The 21581-nt window shown below is 32.9% G+C and overlaps 1 protein-coding gene across 1 annotated transcript; it reads left to right on the forward strand.

Annotated features, from left to right (window-relative positions):
* Positions 1 to 7764: 7764 nt before the first annotated feature.
* Positions 7765 to 18628, forward strand: LOTGIDRAFT_229728 (hypothetical protein; the record flags this gene model as incomplete). The annotated part of the gene is made up of 4 exons (XM_009068187.1): positions 7765 to 7777; positions 15423 to 15519; positions 15732 to 15853; positions 17632 to 18628. 4 exons carry the CDS (start codon positions 7765 to 7767, stop codon positions 17718 to 17720), a joined length of 321 nt encoding a protein of 106 aa, XP_009066435.1. The 3' UTR covers positions 17721 to 18628.
* Between the last annotated feature and the right edge of the window lie 2953 nt (positions 18629 to 21581).

Below are 21581 nucleotides of genomic sequence, written 5' to 3' on the forward strand. Positions count from 1 at the left end.
CGTTCGTTTTACATTGTTTACGTGAGACGTAACATGTTTCGGGTTTAATCAAGTAGTGCACTTTGCATTATGCTTTTTACATGTCAGCTACATTCTAGATTTGATTCTGCTAACTAGGTCGGACGCTAGTTTGATAGAGATCAATCTTGTGTCCATATCATAATTCAAGCAGCAGACAAGACTGAACAGAAAAGTTGTTGCTCTGTTTCTAAAGATTTAAATATATATCACGTTACTCTTATACGCTATGTAGAGAAAAGATAAATTAATGACAATTTACTGTTGCCTATGACAAGCATCTTATCTAGGATCAAGAAATTCATCCAAAGAAATAAAGTACGGATCTAGAAGTGTACAGATACATTTTTAAATCACAACCCTACATTCTTGGGTTGATAATGAATGGGTTGTACACGACTGATCCTCAACATAACATTTCTTCAAACCTTAACCTCTCGATGTTGGTGACACCAGGGAATAAAAAGTTCATAAATGAAGCAACGAAAAGCATCTAGCAAGTCGGGGATAACACATTCTTTGGGGACAGCAGCAGACAATTATCTCAATGTTCTTCGACACCTATCAAACATGTTAGGTCATCTTTCAAGTCTTGTCGATCTTTGACAGCCATGTCCCCCAATTGACAATTGAAGTACACATAATGTTAAAGCAAATAGAGTACTGTTCTCATTTCCAACAAACTGCTATCATACGCAGGTACCGAACAGTATTTGAACCACTGAAGAAGTGTTTACCAGCCTCCTAAAATGCTGATGCTGACAGTTTTTACCTTTCTGTTGTAACTGATCGTCTGAAATGCCAGCCAGTCGGATAGTTTAAACAGTGACCAGTCTTCAACATTGGTCGACAAAAACTAAGCACACTAGAAGAGGGTTTCAATTACCATGATAGAAACGTCATCAAAGTCCCTGGTGATGATCCCTGCCTCCGTTAGGATATAAGCAGAAGTTAGGAGACTAAGGTACCTCTCCAATGAACATCTTTGCGTTCTTATCCTAATAGAACTGGGAGATCACATGGACACTTACATTGACAGTTGCTTTAGAATGTAAAGACACTCATGTCCTTGAAATGGTGTAATCAATCGTTTGAATTGCATTTTTGTTTCAGGAAAGGTTATGTGGATCTTATAATTATGTTAACTGTATTTACTGTAGCAGACTAATATCTTAAAGGCCTCAGAAAGCAAATAAGATCGACGACAACGAAAAAATCATGACATGGCAGAGAGAAAAGCACTAAAAGCTGAAAGAAACAAATCACTCAAAAAGAAGAAAGTTTAATTTCGACTTACATGAAAAATCCACAAAACAATCAAATTATAAGTCGTAAAATACTCAAGTAGCAAACCAAATGGAAAGTGGATACTTGCTCAATGTAAAGGTCACACGATGATTACACCATTAACATGTGTTAGTATTAATTGTTTGACGGAAATTTAGGATTTTTCTGTTTTCGATTTTGTTCAAAATGTAGGTTTTTTTCAATAACATGATGTCACTTTTTGAAATGATATAAAGTTTTCTAAAATAATAGAAAGTATTTAATGAGGAAAATGAAGAATGCATCTACAAACGTATAGTTACTATTTGAAGAAAATTACAAAGGTAATTGATCTTTTGAACTTTTTCCGTCAAGCAACTTTACTTTTTCTCCTACATTTGTTAAGTATTTGACAATGTCTGGCAAACTGGGGTCTGTTTATTTTAATTACAGACAACAATGTCTTAAAGTTGTCTTTAAGATAATTCACATGGTTATGAAGTCAAATCCTTACATTGTGCTTAGGAACGATGTTACTCTTAAGGTTCGGTGTCACTATTTACTTTCCTTAACAAACTTTCTCCAACATTACCTGTTTAAACTTGAGTAACATTTCAACAACATTTTTACAACGTAAAAAATAATTCTTCAACATTTTACCCCAAAACCCTACCCCAAATCTTTCTGAGAACTTGATCTTAAATTGGATCATTGAGGTGTGATGTTTTTCATGGATGTAAATTGTTGCTAACTGTGATTGATAGCTGTTTTTTTAAAGAATAATTTGTAACAGCTAATATAAAAATCAGAAACATGTATCTTAACCTTATTCTATGTTATAACTCTTCTTACAAATATATCGAAAATTTATTCGACAGACTGTCAATGAATAATATATCTTTCATAGACAATTCACGACATAAAATCCACATGCTTCAGAAAATTTCAGATATATTTCGGTCTAAATGAGACGTTTTAAACACAGTTAAATTTATGTCAGGAGGTCGCCATTATATGGGACACTAGAAGTTATCTAAATGAGGTGATCCAATTTACACATTATAAGGACTTCAGTTCTTTTTATTTCACTAACTTTCCTGAAACCTACTTGGTTAGATGAAAATAGAATCGTTTACAGATAAATATGAAATCTGATGAAAATAGAATTCCAAGATTGCATGTTGTATTGTAAGTTTTAACAATGATGTGACCTTGTCATTGTAATATAACATTCCTATTTGTGATGGTCATACATTTGTACATGAGTAATTGTTTGTGAATTGTATCAATGTTTCTCTTTATCAGTAAAATCTTCTGTTTGTATGTAGGCCTGAATAAGGTATGACTGTATTGGTCTAATACAATGTCAGCAGTAATTCTGAGAAAGTGTCTATAATTACCAAAACTAATCTATCATTATAAAAGCAGAGAAACTAATAATATGAAGAATATGTTGGTTTATCTACAAATCAATTTGCGTAATACTTTGTTATAGTGCAGCTGGTTACAAAACTTTCTACATCCACTTACCACGCGATTATCCACTTTGTTTAGATTTTATAGAGAGCTTTAGATCTGTACGTTTATTAAATTACTGAAATTACATCTTAAAGTTGATTTGCTGATCAGTACCAAAATATATCACATGAACGAATGTAGAAGAGAAACTGCCATAATCTGACGCTATCAGCCAGTTCCCGTATCTAAAGCTCTTCTTCAATACATCTGCGGAATTATCTGGTCTCAACTTATATTCTATAAAATTATCACGCTTAAAAGCTGGCAAATTGGAATCTTCTCAGGGTGCCGATAAAATGAAAAGGATTTTAGGAATATTTATCTGTTTTACTGGTAAGAATGAATTTATTGTATTATATTAATAAAATACTTCGTAAGTATGTATGATTTGTATCCGTTATGGCTTTTGTTGCCATATAAAAGGCTCTCTCGATATTAAAAACATTTTGCATCAGTTTGAAACTTGTACATCTACAACGTATGTATAAATTTCGTTATAGATTTAAGGGATCGTTATGTAATAAGGAATATGTAAGTTTTTAATGCTAGTTATCTTTGATCCATTCAAAGTTTTGTTTTTAAAGGCTAGTTATGATCGTTATTTATTGAGAGATAGATTTTAAGGGCTAGTTATGATTGAAGGGATCGTTATATATTGAAAGATAGGTTTTAAGTGATAGTTATGATTGAAGGGGCCGTTATATATTGAGAGATAGATTTTAAGGTATAGTTATGATTGAAGGGATCGTTATATATTGAAAGATAGGTTTTAAGTGATAGTTATGATTGAAGGGGCCGTTATATATTGAGAGATAGGTTTTAAGGGCTAGTTATGATTGAAGGGATTGTTATATATTGAGAGATAGGTTTTAAGGGCTAGTTATGATTGAAGGGGCCGTTATATATTAAGAGATAGGTTTTAAGGGCTAGTTATGATTGAAGGGATCGTTATTTATTGAGAGATAGATTTTAAGGGCTAGTTATGATTGAAGGGATCGTTATATATTGAAAGATAGGTTTTAAGTGATAGTTATGATTGAAGGGGCCGTTATAAATTGAGAGATAGGTTTTAAGGGCTAGTTATGATTGAAGGGGTCGTTATATATTGAGAGATAGGTTTTAAGGGCTAGTTATGATTGTTATATATTGAGAGATAGGTTTTAAGGGCTAGTTATGATTGTTATAAATTGAGAGATAGGTTTTAAGGTATAGTTATGATTGAAGGGATCGTTAGTTATTGAGAGATAGGTTTTAAGTGATAGTTATGATTGAAGGGGCCGTTATATATTGAGAGATAGATTTTAAGGTATAGTTATGATTGAAGGGATCGTTATATATTGAAAGATAGGTTTTAAGTGATAGTTATGATTGAAGGGGCCGTTATATATTGAGAGATAGATTTTAAGGTATAGTTATGATTGAAGGGATCGTTATATATTGAAAGATAGGTTTTAAGTGATAGTTATGATTGAAGGGGTCGTTATATATTGAGAGATAGGTTTTAAGGGCTAGTTATGATTGTTATATATTGAGAGATAGGTTTTAAGGGCTAGTTATGATTGAAGGGGCCGTTATAAATTGAGAGATAGGTTTTAAGGGCTAGTTATGATTGAAGGGATCGTTATTTATTGAGAGATAGATTTTAAGGGCTAGTTATGATTGAAGGGGCCGTTATATATTGAGAGATAGGTTTTAAGGGCTAGTTATGATTGAAGGGGTCGTTATGTATTGAGAGATAGGTTTTAAGTGATAGTTATGTTGAAGGGATCGTTATATATTGAGAGATAGATTTTAAGGTATAGTTATGATTGAAGGGGCCGTTATAAATTGAGAGATAGGTTTTAAGGTCTAGTTATGATTGAAGGGGTCGTTATGTATTGAGAGATAGGTTTTAAGTGATAGTCATGATTGAAGGGGTCGTTATGTATTGAGAGATAGGTTTTAAGTGATAGTTATGATTGAAGGGGTCGTTATGTATTGAGAGATAGGTTTTGAGGGATAGTTATGATTTAAGGGATCGCTCTGTATTGAGGGATAGATTTTAAGGGATAGTTATAATTGAAGGGATCGTTATATATTGAGAGATAGATTTTAAGGTATAGTTATGATTGAAGGGATCGTTATGTATTGAGAGATAGGTTTTAAGTGATAGTTATGATTGAAGGGGTCGTTATGTATTGAGAGATAGGTTTTGAGGGATAGTTATGATTTAAGGGATCGCTCTGTATTGAGGGATAGATTTTAAGGGATAGTTATAATTGAAGGGATCGTTATATATTGAGAGATAGATTTTAAGGTATAGTTATGATTGAAGGGATCGTTATATATTGAGAGATAGGTTTTAAGGGATAGTTATGATTGAAGGGATCGTTATGTATTGAGAGATAGGTTTTAAGGGCTAGTTATGATTGAAGGGATCGTTATTTATTGAGAGATAGATTTTAAGGGATAGTTATGATTGAAGGGGTCGTTATGTATTGAGAGATAGGTTTTAAGTGATAGTTATGATTGAACGGATCGTTATATATTGAGAGATAGGTTTTAAGTGATAGTTATGATTGAAGGGGTCGTTATGTATTGAGAGATAGGTTTTAAGGGATAGTTATGATTGAAGGGGTCGTTATGTATTGAGAGATAGGTTTTAAGTGATAGTTATGATTGAAGGGGTCGTTATACATTGAGAGATAGGTTTTAAGGGCTAGTTATGATTGAAGGGGTCGTTATGTAATGAGAGATAGGTTTTAAGGGCTAGTTATGATTGAAGGGATCGTTATTTATTGAGAGATAGATTTTAAGGGCTAGTTATGATTGAAGGGGTCGTTATATATTGAGAGATAGGTTTTAAGGGATAGTTATGATTGAAGGGATCGTTATTTATTGAGAGATAGGTTTTAAGGGATAGTTATGATTGAAGGGGTCGTTATATATTGAGAGATAGGTTTTATGGGATAGTTATGATTGAAGGGTTCGTTATATATTGAGAGATAGGTTTTAAGGGATAGTTATGATTGAAAGGGTCGTTATATATTGAGAGATAGGTTTTAAGTGATAGTTATGATTGAAGGGATCGTTATATATTGAGAGATAGGTTTTAAGGGATAGTTATGATTGAAGGGGTCGTTTTATATTGAGAGATTGGTTTTTTGGGATGGTTATGATTGAAGGGGTCGTTATATATTGAGAGATAGGTTTTAAGTGATAGTTATGATTGAAGGGGTCGTTATGTATTGAAAGATAGGTTTTAAGGGATAGTTATGATTGAAGGGATCGTTGTTTATTGAGAGATAGATTTTAAGGTATAGTTATGATTGAAGGGATCGTTATATATTGAGAGATAGGTTTTAAGGGCTAGTTATGATTGAAGGGATCGTTATGTATTGAGGGATACGTTTTTAAGGGGTAGTTATGATTGAAGGGATCGTTAGTTATTGAGAGATGGGTTTTAAGGGATAGTTATGATTGAAGGGATCGTTATTTATTGAGGGATACGTTTTTAAGGGGTAGTTATGATTGAAGGGATCGTTATATATTGAGAGATCGGTTTTAAGGGATAGTTATGATTTAAGGGATCGTTATGTATTGAAGGATACGTTTTTAAGGGGTAGTTATGATTGAAGGGATCGTTAGTTATTGAGAGATAGATTTTAAGGGATAGTTATGATTTAAGGGATCGTTATGTATTGAGGGATAGGTTTTAAGGGATAGTTATGATTTGGTTATGACTTGGGTGTGACTTGTATCTCAGAATAAAGAGCTTGGGTATGACTTGTACCTCAGAATAAAGAACCTGGATATGACTTGTACCTCAAAATAAAGAACCTGTGTAAGACTTGTATCTCAGAATAAAGAGCTTGGGTAAGACTTGTACCTCAAAATAAAGAACTTGGGTATGACTTGTACCTCAGAATAACGAACCTGGGTAAGACTTGTACCTCAGAATAACGAACCTGGGTATGACTTGTACCTCAGAATAAAGAACCTGGGTATGACTTGTACTTCAAAAAAAAGAACCTGGGTATGATTTGTACCTCAGGATAAAGAACCTGGATAAGATTTGTATCTCAGAATAAAGAACCTGGTTATGACTTGTACTTCAAAATAAAGAACCTGGTTAAGACTTGTATCTCAGAATAAAGAGTTTGGGTAAGACTTGTACCTCCAAATAAAGAACCCAGGTAAGATTTGTATCTCAGAATGATGAACCTGGGTAAGACTTGTACCTCAGAATAAAGAACCTGGATAAGACTTGTACCTCAGAATGAAGAACCTGGGTAAGATTTGTACTTCAGAATAAAGAGCCTGGATAAGATTTGTACTTCAGAATATAGAGCCTGTATAAGATTTGTACTTCAGAATAAAGAACCTGGATAAGATTTGTACTTCAGAATAAAGAACCTGGATGAGATTTATACCTCAGAATAAAAAACCTGGATAAGATTTGTACTTCAGAATAAAGAACCTGGATAAGATTTGTACTTCAGAATAAAGAACCTGGATAAGATTTGTACTTCAGAATAAAGAGTCTGGGTAAGATTTGTACTTCAGAATAAGGAGCCTGGATAAGACTTGTACTTCAGAATAAAGAACCTGGATAAGATTTGTACTTCAGAATAAAGAGCCTGGGTAAGATTTGTACTTCAGAATAAGGAGCCTGGATAAGACTTGTACTTCAGAATAAAGAGCCTGGATAAGATTTGTACTTCAGAATAAAGAACCTGGATGAGATTTATACCTCAGAATAAAGAACCTGGATAAGATTTGTACTTCAGAATAAAGAACCTGGATAAGATTTGTACTTCAGAATAAAGAGCCTGTATAAGATTTGTACTTCAGAATAAAGAACCTGGATCAGATTTGCACTTCAGAATAAAGAGCCTGGATCAGATTTATACCTCAGGATAAAGAACCTGGATAAGATTTGTACTTCAGAATAAAGAACCTGTATAAGATTTGTACTTCAGAATGAAGAACCTGGGTAAGATTTGTACCCGAAAATAAAGAACCTTATAATAAAGAATATTATAATTAATACTATCTCCAGATGATTGATAGGTGAAGATTTCTGTTTATTATTATGAACTAAACGTTGGTGCCCCAATATAGAAAGAGGTTACTTATTACTAATGAATCAACCTGTTATAGGTTTTAAGGCCTAAGCTTTCGATATATTTCGCATGTGAGGATTAATCATTGATTTCGGGGTTCTTTTTAGTTCTAATAGATTGTTACTATCTGTATGTTGTAATGTAATTAATATATAATACGCAGTAGATCAAGGTCTAACATACAATGTATTTAAAGCTGAATCAAACATGGTGGATTTTCAAAAAGTAATTTTATGTTATATTAGCCTGAAGTCATATTTCCATGGTCATATCATGCCATTATCTAATTACAACAACACAAACCATCTTATACCTGGTAGCAGTAAAACATACCTCCAGTCGATATGTAGTTGTGTCTTACTTTTTTACAGGCTATCAGCCTTAAATGATTGATTGACTAAAAGCCAATACACAAATATGTTAAAATGACAAATTGTAATACCATTCTATCCGTTGCCAAATTGTTAACGTTCACTCACTGATGCTGTTACAATTTCCTGCTACTGAAAGGTAAAACAAAATATGTTATATGTAACATAAGAATAGACTGGAATAATATTTAACAGAAGTGTAGACTAATATTTCAGACTACTGAGATATCAGATCTGGGTTCCAACAAGCTACGGTTTTAACTCTGACATTTGTCAGATTCCGGAAATATCATGTCTATATATCATTCTTAATATATCCTGTATTAAAATTAATATTATCTCTAGACGATTGGTAGATACAGATTTAAATAGAGAATATTATAATAAACTGAAAGTTGGCGCTCTTATATGGATATTTTATAAGACGCCAAAAATTCGGCTTATTTTGAAGGCATTCTACTAAATTTTATGAATGGTTAAATAATGATTGTGAGCTATTTCCCTTGACCGATTTCGACACAAATTCAGAATATGAAGCAACATTTTCTCCATATTTGATAGATGAAACGTGTTCCATGACAGACAGTGAGCGGAAAGGAGACTTCGTTAGACAAGCCCTAATCAGGTGTATATTGATCATTGCATGACAGAAAATGAGTATTCAAGCATGTCTACTGTATTTTAAAATATAATCCGACATAAACAATAAAAATTCAGTTTTGAAAGCACCATGGAATGATACAGTGACATGAAATGAATGGAAATTTACGTCCTACTCTTCAAACGTACACGTACACATGTCAGCCACTCCGGGAAACGAGTTCAAAATGAAGGTATAATCTCGATCTATATGCTCTAACTCACTGAGCCATCGCGGCTGTCTAACATGATACAGTAAAGGACAAAATATTCTACCAGATAATGTACAGATGTATTATTTATCATATATACTAATAAACGTTATAAGTAACAGAAATTCAAAAAAATAGGAAAATAATAAGAAATCAACATGAAACCGTATGAAAATATCACTGCGAAATTGTATTTGCAATTAGGTTTGGGGTTAGAATTAAGCCAAGCTGACTCTTAGTGAGTTTGGCCTATTGGTAAAGGTTTAATCGACTACACTTCCCAGTAAAAAGCGTGCGGATATCGGGGTTTCACTGTAATTGTTTGGGTCTTATATTTCTTTAGGAATATATACCGTTGCTGCTTTACATATATTTCAATATTCTAAATACAGCAAATTAAATAGATCCCTTAATAGTAGCAATTAAAATGATTATGGTATAAAATGGACACTTTGGTTTCTGATCATGTTTCTCCTGATAAAATATTGTTATTATAATCTAACCAATTTTATCCTGACTCTAATCCTTCTCTATAGAAAAATTATGCCGATATCAAAGTGTTGAAAAGTCTGAAATAATTGAAAATGGTCCAGTAAGTAAATGATTCATCTGTGTCATAAATATTAATTGAAAGTTCAATAGCTGTATAGACTAATCCTTCTAATGGTCACACAGGTGCCTGATCTGGTTGTCACGTGAAACGTGTCGTCTGTGTATACGATTGATAAAATTGTCTGTATTGTACTAGCAAGTAAACTGCTGTATTCGTCGATATTGTTAATAAAAAAGATGCTCACAACAACATGCTTCCAAAAGACTAACAGTTGTACAAGCAATATTTCATTATGGTATAAAATGGACACTTTGGTTTCTGATCATGTTTCTCCTGATAAAATATTGTTATTATAATCTAACCAATTTTATCCCGACTCTAATCCTTCCCTATAGAAAAATTATGCCGATATCAAAGTGTTGAAAAGTCTGAAATAATTGAAAATGGTCCAGTAAGTAAATGATTCATCTGTGTCATAAATATTAATTGAAAGTTCAATAGCTGTATAGACTAATCCTTCTAATGGTCACACAGGTGCCTGATCTGGTTGTCGTGAAACGTGTCGTCTGTGTATGCGATTGATAAAATTGTCTGTATTGTACTAGCAAGTAAACTGCTGTATTCGTCGATATTGTTAATAAAAAAGATGCTCACAACAACATGCTTCCAAAAGACTAACAGTTGTACAAGCAATATTTCATTATGGTATAAAATGGACACTTTGGTTTCTGATCATGTTTCTCCTGATAAAATATTGTTATTATAATCTAACCAATTTTATCCCGACTCTAATCCTTCCCTATAGAAAAATTATGCCGATATCAAAGTGTTGAAAAGTCTGAAATAATTGAAAATGGTCCAGTAAGTAAATGATTCATCTGTGTCATAAATATTGTTAAATTTTGGTTGTTCCATATAGGAAATATTTTGGCAGTGACGTTGATATTATTTTAATGCTATGAAAACTGTAAATTTTTATACGTAGTTTCTTTATTGGATCTGTCAAGGGTGTGTTGGTTTTAAATTTAAATTCTTATTCCTTCACCCGATACAATGAAGAGCTTTCAGGTCTACCACTTTAGAACTGTGCTGCAACGCCATATTGTGGATGATGAGAAATTTGGTCAGGATAGAAGTGCGAATACGATACTATCGTCATTTGCATGAACCTGTTTTTCTGCGTTATAACCAAAAAGAGGTTCAACGACCAACAACAGAAGAGTGCTACCTAACAAAGAGTTTAAACCAAAATATAATCGTAAAAGTAACCATTGTGCAAGTTGAAATAATGTGATATAAAAAGTTAAAAGAATGTAGAGAATTTTTAGAACTCCAAATCCTTATCTTACATCAAATGTTTACTCGTGTTAAAAGCCTTGTTTAATTGAAATAAGTGAAAATCTAAACAATTTATAGGAAAAATCTCGCCTAGTAACATTCTGCACAACTAATAGTTTAGTTTCAAATCATCTGCAGAGGATTCTTTAGTGTTGTGTTATCTCTTGAGCTAAAATTCTTGCACTCAAACTTTCTATTTTGTTTCCCCAAGGCAATCGATGTCATTGAACCCGCGTTAATGAAATTTCCTTAAATACGGATACAAATTGTTAGATCGTATTTTCCAAAGAAATGAGATGTCGTTAAACATTTGGTAAAGTACTTAACATGACAATATGTGTAATAATTGAAGAGAATGACAAATACAATCTAACTGATAGATCAAGATTTGGAGAACACTTTGTTCTAAGCTTGATTTGAATGCAATGAAAGATATTTTGGTAGCAGATGTTATCAACATGATGTGTATAATATTGAAAATATTAATCCGTCATAATACATTTGATAGTGAAGGCGAAGATATCTTACAATTGTTTCGAAACATTTTATGAAACTTTATTATTCTTTCAGATCTTGTGATACCTTGAGACGTAATCATAATTTATCTGCAATAAGATCCAAACCTTTTCTCTTTTTCATCATTCAATCAAATTTTAACATATTCTCTCGTGCATTCTGGGAACCCTCTCTAAGTCAATTAAATGCCTGTATAGATTTTCAATCTGTAGTTAATTCTATTTCACTCCTTTATATTTTGCTGGTTGCTTAGTTTGATTATAATTGTATACTTTGGTACAGTTTTTCTAGGGTTGGTGGCCCATGAACTTGGTTCAACCAGTCATTTGGTAGTTTAGCCACTGACTGAATACTAAGTATTCGGAACATTGGTAAAAGCAGATATCACATGAAAACAGAAAAAAGGTGTCCTCTTTAAAGTGATACCACGTCTTAGAATGAACATAAAATTTAAGTTCTCAAGAATGGTCAATGTGGGTATATTATATTCATCAGTGAACTTACCTGATGTCACATATATAGTTACAACAGAATCTCCTGGAAAATTGGAAAATTCATAAAACCAAGTAATTATTGAAAAACGCTTAATAGGTAATTGCATATTTATGGATAATTACTATGTTTTTTGGATTTATCGGATTATATAAGGATCCTGTTATGTTATTTATGACACTAGGTATATCTACTGATGATTATGTGCTCTTATTGACCAAGTTTGAAATTCTTAATTTTTATGTTCATTCTAAATCTAAGACGTTGTATATTTCTTTAAGATTATCAAATTTTACTCATTTTTCTGATTTATTTGACAATGATATTTTCATTGATGTTTTGTGTTGGGTGGAATAAAACGCATTTTATTCAACTTTGATACCCATACTTCCTTGTCTATTTATATTTAATCTAACAACTAGAAAATTTAATCTGTTCACTGATAAGCCAAATGAAATGTCGAAACAGTGATTATAGCTCTTTTAAAATCACCTGCTACTTTTGTTTTCAGGCTATTTTTTCATTGATTTTATCATGTGATGTATAGAGGTGATTTATTGTATAACATAATAATCATCTTATTTATACAAAAATAAAACACAACTTAGGTTGGGCGTTTATTTGTCTGAATAAATGTAAGTTAAGAATATTAAATGTAATGCCGAATTATTTGAAAAATCAATAAGTAATACATGTATAAATATCTTGTCTGTAGAGATAATGGACATTTAATGCCAATTTAATTAAAACGGTATACATTGTCGTTCTACAAAAACATCTTTAGAGCATTTGTAGTAAATTGCATGTTATAAAATATCTTGAAATGAGTGAATAGTTTTTTTGATACATGTAATTGACATTCTATATTCATTTTTGAGAATGGTTCTTTTGATGTACAAATGGCATATTTTTTTTGTTCATTCCTTTTCAATTCGTTGGTTCATTGACCTTGTGATCATTAAATACAATATAATTCTTAAACCTCTGGTTTTACTCTGAAAGATTTTATGTTAAGATTTAGAAAAACAAGAAATGTGATAATATTTATCTTTTATTTCTTAATTTATTACCTTTATTTTTAAATTAACAATATCTGTTAGACATGTTAACCTACTAACATTCCCAATGTTGATTTTGTAATATTTTATATTTATCATGTAGCCAAATCACAGAAAACATAAATTTCACCTTAAATATGTTTTATTTACACGAAAAGATAAAGAATCAAGTGCATGTTATAAAGCTATCTATCATAGACGCCTATACAGTAGCGTTCGTATTGCTATATAACGTTCTGTTTTATCTAACCACAAGTTAAAAATGCCATCTTTTTATATTTATTTCCTGGGACAATTTTCCTGTGCTTGCATTGAACCATATAAATCTAACTTAAACCCTTACTTCTATGAATATAGCTTTATATACATCTAGTAGACTCTAATTCGCTCTAAATAAATCTACTCTCTTACTATTGCGCATGAAGTACTAAATGTAAATAAATGTACCGTAGATTTTACTTGCCCTGGCCCTTTATAAATGTTATGCAGATTCTCTACTATAGCAGGTGCATATGTTTCTGTATATATTTATTTCTCTTACTATAGCTGTATAAATCTACTGTAGATCTTGCCTTTTATGTCCCTTACTTGTAGAGTTTACGTCTCTTACTATTGCAATGTATATAAATCTACAGTTTCCGTCTCTTACTATAACTCTATAAAAATCTGCTGTAGATTGAAGATTTATTTATTTCGCTTACTGTAACACTATATAAATCTAGTGTGAATCGTAAACTCTCTTAATATAGCACTACATAAAATAACTGTAGATCTTTACTTCTCTTACTTTAGCAAATTTGTCTACTGTAAATAGTTACTTATCTTACTATTACTGATTGGTTTAGCTAAAAAAAGGAATTCCCGTTTCTGAAACTAAGGTACAATCGGTGAAAAATATGGCGAAACTGTCCCTTTAAATAAATGTACTTTACTCGTTCTCTGGCCCTATGGAAAATCTACAGTAGATTTTTACTTCTCTTAATACATCACTATATAATTCTATTGCAGATGATCCTTCCTCTTACTGTAGAACAGTGTTTCTCATCCCATGTCCATATGCACCAGGGGTGAATTTGGAGGTTTTTGGGTGACATTTGGAAAGAATGGGAATTTGGTGGTGAATTATACTTAAAGGGTGGGGGAATTTGTGAATAGGGGGAAAACAGTTTTAAAATTAACTCGATGCTCATCAGATTGACTTAACTTCACTTCTTGGGACTTATCTCGTGTAGTGAGTATTTACTGCTGTAGAGGATAATATATGTCAACAAAAAACGAGGCCCTCTGGATATTACTGAACGCAGCTGTCTACGTCTGAAATTAATAAAGCTAGTTTAAGATGATTTTAAGACCCTTTTCCTAGATCACCAAGCACAAAGTTCTAACAGAACAAGGGTCTTTAAATATAACGAAGAAACAATACTCAACTAGCATGTTTTATTTGGTATATTTTGATTAATTTGAGGTTTTATTGTATACAAGTAGTGAGTGAAGGAGAAATTTTTCTTAAGTTGGGAAGTTAATCAAAAAGTTTGAGAAGCACTTCTGTTCAACAACATAAATCGTCTATACATCTGATGTACAGATGTACTGCTGGACATCAGATAGGGATTAGAAAAGTTCCCAAGTTAATGACAAATATCTTATAACACCTGTTACATGTGCCTTATTTCTTTTTTTGTTGGTTAATATTTTTTCATAATTATGTCTTTAAAAGGAATACTGACTCTTATTGAAAGAATTGTTATTTTCTTCAAATTGCCTCCTTTAAGAGTGCTTACATGTTTACTAACCTATTCCTAAAATGATATTAATTTATGCATCAATCCATCCCATTCCACGAGACCAAGCCTCAGCTATTCCCTCATTATGTGAATCCGTGGACAAGCAGCAAAACACTCCACAAACCACAGTTGAAGAGCTCATACAGCCTCAATAATCTCCATGAGGAAGCAGATCACGGTTAAAACCATTTCATATCTCTACCAAACCCTTGCCTATTACTCGTCACATGAACGACTCTCTATGTTTGCCTGCTCTGCAGTGGATCAACCAGAACACCAAAGACAAATTCACAGAAAACAATTGATTAGTTTACGATGGATCCTAACAATATCACGATCTTTGAATCTACTCCAATCTACTTGATGACTTCCATTAGTTACAAGAGACAGCAATGTGACATCTTTCAACGTTTTTGTGATGTGCCAATACCGTCTAGGACTTCGGTACATTGGGAATCCAAATCGCACTTCCTTATGTTGCTCTATTAAGACGGAAGCCAACTGTATGTGAACGTTAACTCTTTTACTATTAATCCAATTTATTTATTTCAGTCTTTGAATGTATACTTAGTGACTGCAATCCAACAGTTTGTATGGAAATGATCCCAGCAGAGGGACCAACAGAACAATCTAAAACCAATTATTGCATGTATGTATAATAAATATACTGGTATGTGAATCGTGACATGACAATACTACAGGTACAGGAATTGATTTCTCACTAGAGTTCAACCACTACAATGTGGTCGCAACGTAGCTTGTCCATGACAACACGGGGGCTAGCCTTGGTAATGCGTTTGTACTTTTTGTGTATATTAATTGATAAATATTGTAGCAAATGTCTGTACCTTACCATTGTAGACTATTCGAATCAGCCTTTGAATGTATTAAAAGAATGGTAGAATCATGTGATAATGTGCAAGGAGAAGATTTGGAAGAATTTATGGTTACAACTGCTCAAGAAATTAAGGAAATATGTTCTGGTAAGTATTCAGTCAAGTAAATATTGAAGAGATGTGCACCCTTGAGCCACTGCCATTAACCGCCGATTTCTTTTCAGCCTGAACCTGCCAGTAGTGTTTGTAATGGGCCGCTTATTTAAGTCAGCCGATATTCGCCACTTTGTAATCTTCACATCACTAAATAAGTTAATAGGTCTATTTATACACACATTTGCAAGGATGCATGAAAGCTCTTCTTGTTTTGCCAAACTTTAGTACCAGATGATGAGCTAGGGTCGTCATCTAAAAATGTGCCGTATTAGCTCTGCTGAAGGTCCAAGTCAACTTGATTATGAGAGTGAGATTAGCAAGTATTTTTGACAGAGGCACTAGCAGAAGACATTAAATTTTATATTCTCAACTTGCTGATTTTGCTTGGAATATCTTGCCATACGTGCAAGCTGCGTTGTAGTAGAGGACATGATTTCTATCACAGACCTTGTCTTGAATTCAAGACGATCGTCAATTGCTGAACATGCGTGATAATTTAAAACTATAACATTTTGATTAACATTTGTGACTTCTATATGATGCCTGTCGTGTATAACGTATGTTCAATTAAATAAATTTAATTAAAGAAATCAGTTTCAGTCGCTTTATTCAACTGAATTTTTTTTTTTCTAGCAATTTCAGCTAGCTGAAAAAAACAAACTGATTAGCCAGTCAATTGAAACTGCAGTCAGCCAGTCACTTTTTACTTTTTAAATGGGATCGACGGTCTAATAAGATGCTAGTGTCAACCAAAATCTAAACTACGGTATAATTTTATCCAAACTCCACATATTTGATTCCATGGACAAGCAATATACTCAAATGATTTACGTGTTTAAAATTAAATAGAAATGTTTTCATCAATTACCCCCGGAAGCTGCACTGGCTCAGTGAGTTAGACGCTTGTTCGTTAACCTGAAGGTTTTTCAACTCGATTTATCCCTGGAAAAAGCGTCTAGTCGTTCTGATGGGACAATAAACCGAGGCCGCTAAATAAAGCGGGCGTGACACTAGACAGGGCATGCTTACTATTCAAGACATCTAATGCCTCTTTTCATTATGAAATATATATGATTGAAATACTTCCTCATTTGAAAAAATTATTAGATGCTACCAATATATTTCTCCAATAACGGTTTCTGAGTTATTGCCCTTGACTTCGTAAAAACGCGTCAAATTTGGCTTGTAAACACGATAGAGACTACAGTTCTTATCCGGAACTTGGCATCCATGTATATATTGACGGGATCTCAGTCAAATTCGAAATTGGTAACAATCGGATGATCGCTTTCGGAGTTAGTGACTTAGTAAAAATTTGGTTTGTAGCACGATTGAGACCTCAGTTATCCAATCTTGTGAAACTTGGTATACATGTATATATTGATGAGATCTCGGTCATGTTCGAAAGTGGTAATATACTGATGAACATGCAGTTTCAGAGCTATTGCCGTTGTTTGTAACTTAGTGGGACCGTGTTCATGTTTAAATTTGATAATAATTTTTTTGAACTGTTTTTGAGGCTATGCCTGGACTTTTAACTAAAGACTTTATCATTTCTGACAGCTGATAGTGTGTGTTATGTTTTTTTTTCATTGGAGAATTATTTTGTCAGGGTAATTATTCAACTTCAACTTGTGTAGGATCATTGCATCCTTTTGGGAAAGTCCATTTACTTCATTATACTTACTTAGTATAAGTTACAAACATTTATATCAAATCTATTATATCAAATTTTGTTTCTCAACATGTTTCATTTTGATTCTTTACAGGTGGAGTTTCAACAATGAACCAACAAGTGGTTTTAATAACCATCATCTCCATTTTAACAAGAACCATTGTTATTGATAACGTATCATAAAAAAGATTTCTCCACGATCGTGTCTGTATAAATATCGTCACACTTAATTTAATATTTAATATTCATATTTTTATAATTGGTAACTATTAGATATTAATATTGTAAATAAGAAAATGTAAATACTGTTGTAATTTAAACAAAGAGTATACTCTGCTTGCTAACTACCCCTAATGATCTTGAAATTGTTAGCGAGAATTATGGTAACCTTCAGACCTAATCGACCAAAGGCTGTGATGTATAATGCCAGGTATCAATATTTTCTTTGATAAATTTTTTATGTCCCATTATAGACCTATCCGTCCGTCTCTCCTTCAACATTTCTTATAGCGGCTAACTCAAGACACCAACATAATTTGGTAGTCTATTCGATTGCAACTTGGTTTACTAATGCGGAAGAACAACTTCTCATACAAGGTCAATGCTGACATTTTTTTGATTAATTTCTTTCGAGTTTTTGACTTTCACTTCGCCAATTGTGTCCATTAATCCTTCCATGTGTATTGATGAGCTCTGAAACAGGTTTAAATGGATTTCAAGTTTCTATTGTGTTGTAATCGTTAGTGGTTTTTTCAATCAATTGCCACGGCATTTTCATTATTATTTTATCTGCTGCCGTGAGCGTACGTTAACTTGTCTAGCAAGCCTTATTCCGCCCAGTTTCCTGTTTCACATAACTTTTCATATATAAAAGTCTGTTAAATAACTATATTGTGAAGGATTATGACAAAAATGTCGGTCAAAGTAAAGCCTTTGGACCATTTTAATATATATAAGTATTCATATTAATCAAGAAATTGATGCTAGAGAAATCTAATCACACTTGCATGAAACTTCAATAATAGTTAATGATTAAAGTTGTTGATATTGATATTAGAAATGTAAATGTTAACTTTTCTCACATAAACTATACACAAGAAATGGATAGTATTTTTTATTTAATGGAATTAAAGGAATATGAAACCTAACAACGTACAAAACGGGTACGTTTAATACCTGTTAACGTTTTCTCCTAAATTCATATGCACAACTAGTCTCTGGTGGCTATATCTTACTTCTGTCAAATACTTAATACTTATATAGGTATATATATAGAAAACACATCTATAGAAATAGGAAAAGAAATTCATAGTTTGAGATATTTTTGAAGGCATTGTGCGTTTTTCGCACATTTCTAGTGCTTCTTAAAACATATATTCAAGAAATGACTGCATAGGAAACATTCCATTTCACAGCTACAGATAGCTATTATGACAGTTCCCCCTATTTCAGATCACATCTCAAAACATTGTTTATCAAAAATAAGGCAGACTCTGGCGTCCGTTATTGAAGATTGTGAACCAACTTCCTGAACAAATCCGGAACCCTCAAACTAGCCATCAGGATGTTAGGTAGGTCATGGACTACTCTGAGATATATTTTCGTTGCGTTAATTCTTGTAATTATTTCAGTAGTCTACAAACTTAAGTAAGAGGAACTAGTGTCACCATGTTATCATTTATAACGATTGAAAACGCCGAATACAATGAATCTCTAAATGAACCCTGGAATTTGGCTGTATAATCTATTTAATGAGGGGTTCTGTCTATTGATATTTATATTTCATATTTAACAGTTTCATTTTACTCTTCTAAACTATAATTGTATGAAGTGCGGCGTCAAGATTTCTCCAAATGAGATAAATAATGATAACTCTCTGAACTAAGCCATTCTCAGTTAAATGAAGAACATTTTCGTAAATCATTGACAACGGTAACCCAGACGATTAAAACTTTGTAGAATGTGGTTAGGTTTAACTTTAATTTCGTGTTTATGATAAATTTATTTTACTTGTTAAATCTGGACACCAAAACTTAAATAACTTTACATATAAGTCGTATTGCTGCTTCTGGTGGAACTTGATTTGGTGTACGAATGATAAGTAGGGATTATATTGGCAACTAAACTTGCGTCCACATTTCCATGCAGGAGTATCACAAGAAGAATGCCACGTCTAACGAATAGTAGACCTACGGATGGGAGCCCACTCATGCTGACATCACATCTGTTTGTTCAGAGATAATGGGAGGCAAAATGTAAATCGCCGAAGATATGAAAGAATGGTGCTGTGTTGCGCTCAAGAGGTTGAACGACGGAATGTCATGGTGTGGGGAGAGATCTATGGGCAGGAGAGGACTCCACTGGTTATCGTTTATGGCAGGAAATTAAAAATGTATTCTACTTTTATTGCAAAGTCGCGTTAAATGTATTATCCGCCTTCCTTGATAAGGAATTTTCGGAGGCCCCACTGAACCCCCACCATGACTAGTGCCCTCTAAAATCCAAAAAAGTGAAGCCGAGGTGCATCCCCCCTCTCCCGTCAAAGAGATCCTTCGCCACTTGTCTTACCATCTCTATACCAACAGTCACATGGTTTCATTAACCGTATGACAACGGCAGATCCCATACTGGCAGAATCATAACCAAATCCATTGGAGTCAACAATATTAACATGCTGCGATGTGTCCCTAAAGCAAAATAAACGCCAAATTGTAAATAAATATGTCTTTAACTTACTTTGAGGAAAACAACAAATAAATATAGAGCCAAAATTAGGTCAAAGTAAATAACTGTTTTTAAAACATAAGCCTGTTTGTCCGCCCTTGGTCCGCCATATTTACTACTGTTGAAAAAATATGGCCGCCACCCACCCAATATAAAAGCCAGGTAAGTCACCCCGAATAGATAATCACAACTCATGGTGAATCCAACTAACCTTGAAACTATCCAACCTTGTCTTTTAAAATAATAAAAATGAAGACACTGGTAAGAAAATATAGATTCCCACATTTTCTTCTACTTACAAAAACTCCGAACTTTATAATTATATCGTTATATTTCAACATACACACTAAATATTATGCAGATATCTACTTGCAATAAACTGTCCGTACCTTTTTCTCCAGTGTTATTATATCAATGATATCGAATAATGACAACTTGGAAAATAATATGAAATGCGTTCACGTTCGAATTCTCCTTAAGATTAGATTATTAAACTTGGTATAGCCCACATTACAGCTTTAATGTGAGCATTTAATGCAAAATGTAATGAAATGAATGGAGATATACGTTCTAATTAGGTGATTATAAGGTGTGTTGGTGTATTGTACAAGGTTTGAAAGATAAGCGGGAGTTTGATTATATAACATTTTGAACATCAATATAAGTTTACGCCTCCTCCGCCTCTCTTGTAAGGTTATAAATCCCGTTTCATTATATAATTCCTGATGGCTGGTACCTTTCACCTTGCATATAGTTCTAAGTGCATCTAACTGAACATTTTATAATGTTTTGGTTAATTCTGTATTGCTCCCATCCCAGATATGTTACCATCATCTATTGAGTTCGTTCGAGTTGAGTTCGAGTAGTATAACAGTCTTTTAAAGCAATAGATTTGTCATCCGTTTGACCAATCGTACCTTAGTCCGAGAAACGGGAATCTTTTAACCTAAACTAATTAGAAATAGTGTTCATAGCATAAAATCAAAATTTAAGCCTTCCAATCCACGTGTGTCAAGAATTATCTGCGTTTGAAAGTTAAAAAGACGATTCGAATATTGTTAACAAACAATAGTTTATATCGGACTGGGGAGTCCGAAAAGAAAATTTGCAATAAAAAACTAACTAACCTTAAACGACCGTTCCTTTGAACTCTTAAATTAAGTGACAATAAAAAAAATAGTAATAATTTGTTTTATATTGTTAGCGCGGACGTTATAGTAAAAATATGTCGTGACGTCATAAACGTTTATGTTGAAAAAATTTGAAATTGTACTTGTTTTTGTGCGAAAAAGTCAAATTTTACAATGAAATATTTATCAA

Source organism: Lottia gigantea (genome assembly GCF_000327385.1).
Source record: "Lottia gigantea unplaced genomic scaffold LOTGIsca_9, whole genome shotgun sequence".
In the NCBI taxonomy this organism is placed as follows: domain Eukaryota; kingdom Metazoa; phylum Mollusca; class Gastropoda; family Lottiidae; genus Lottia; species Lottia gigantea.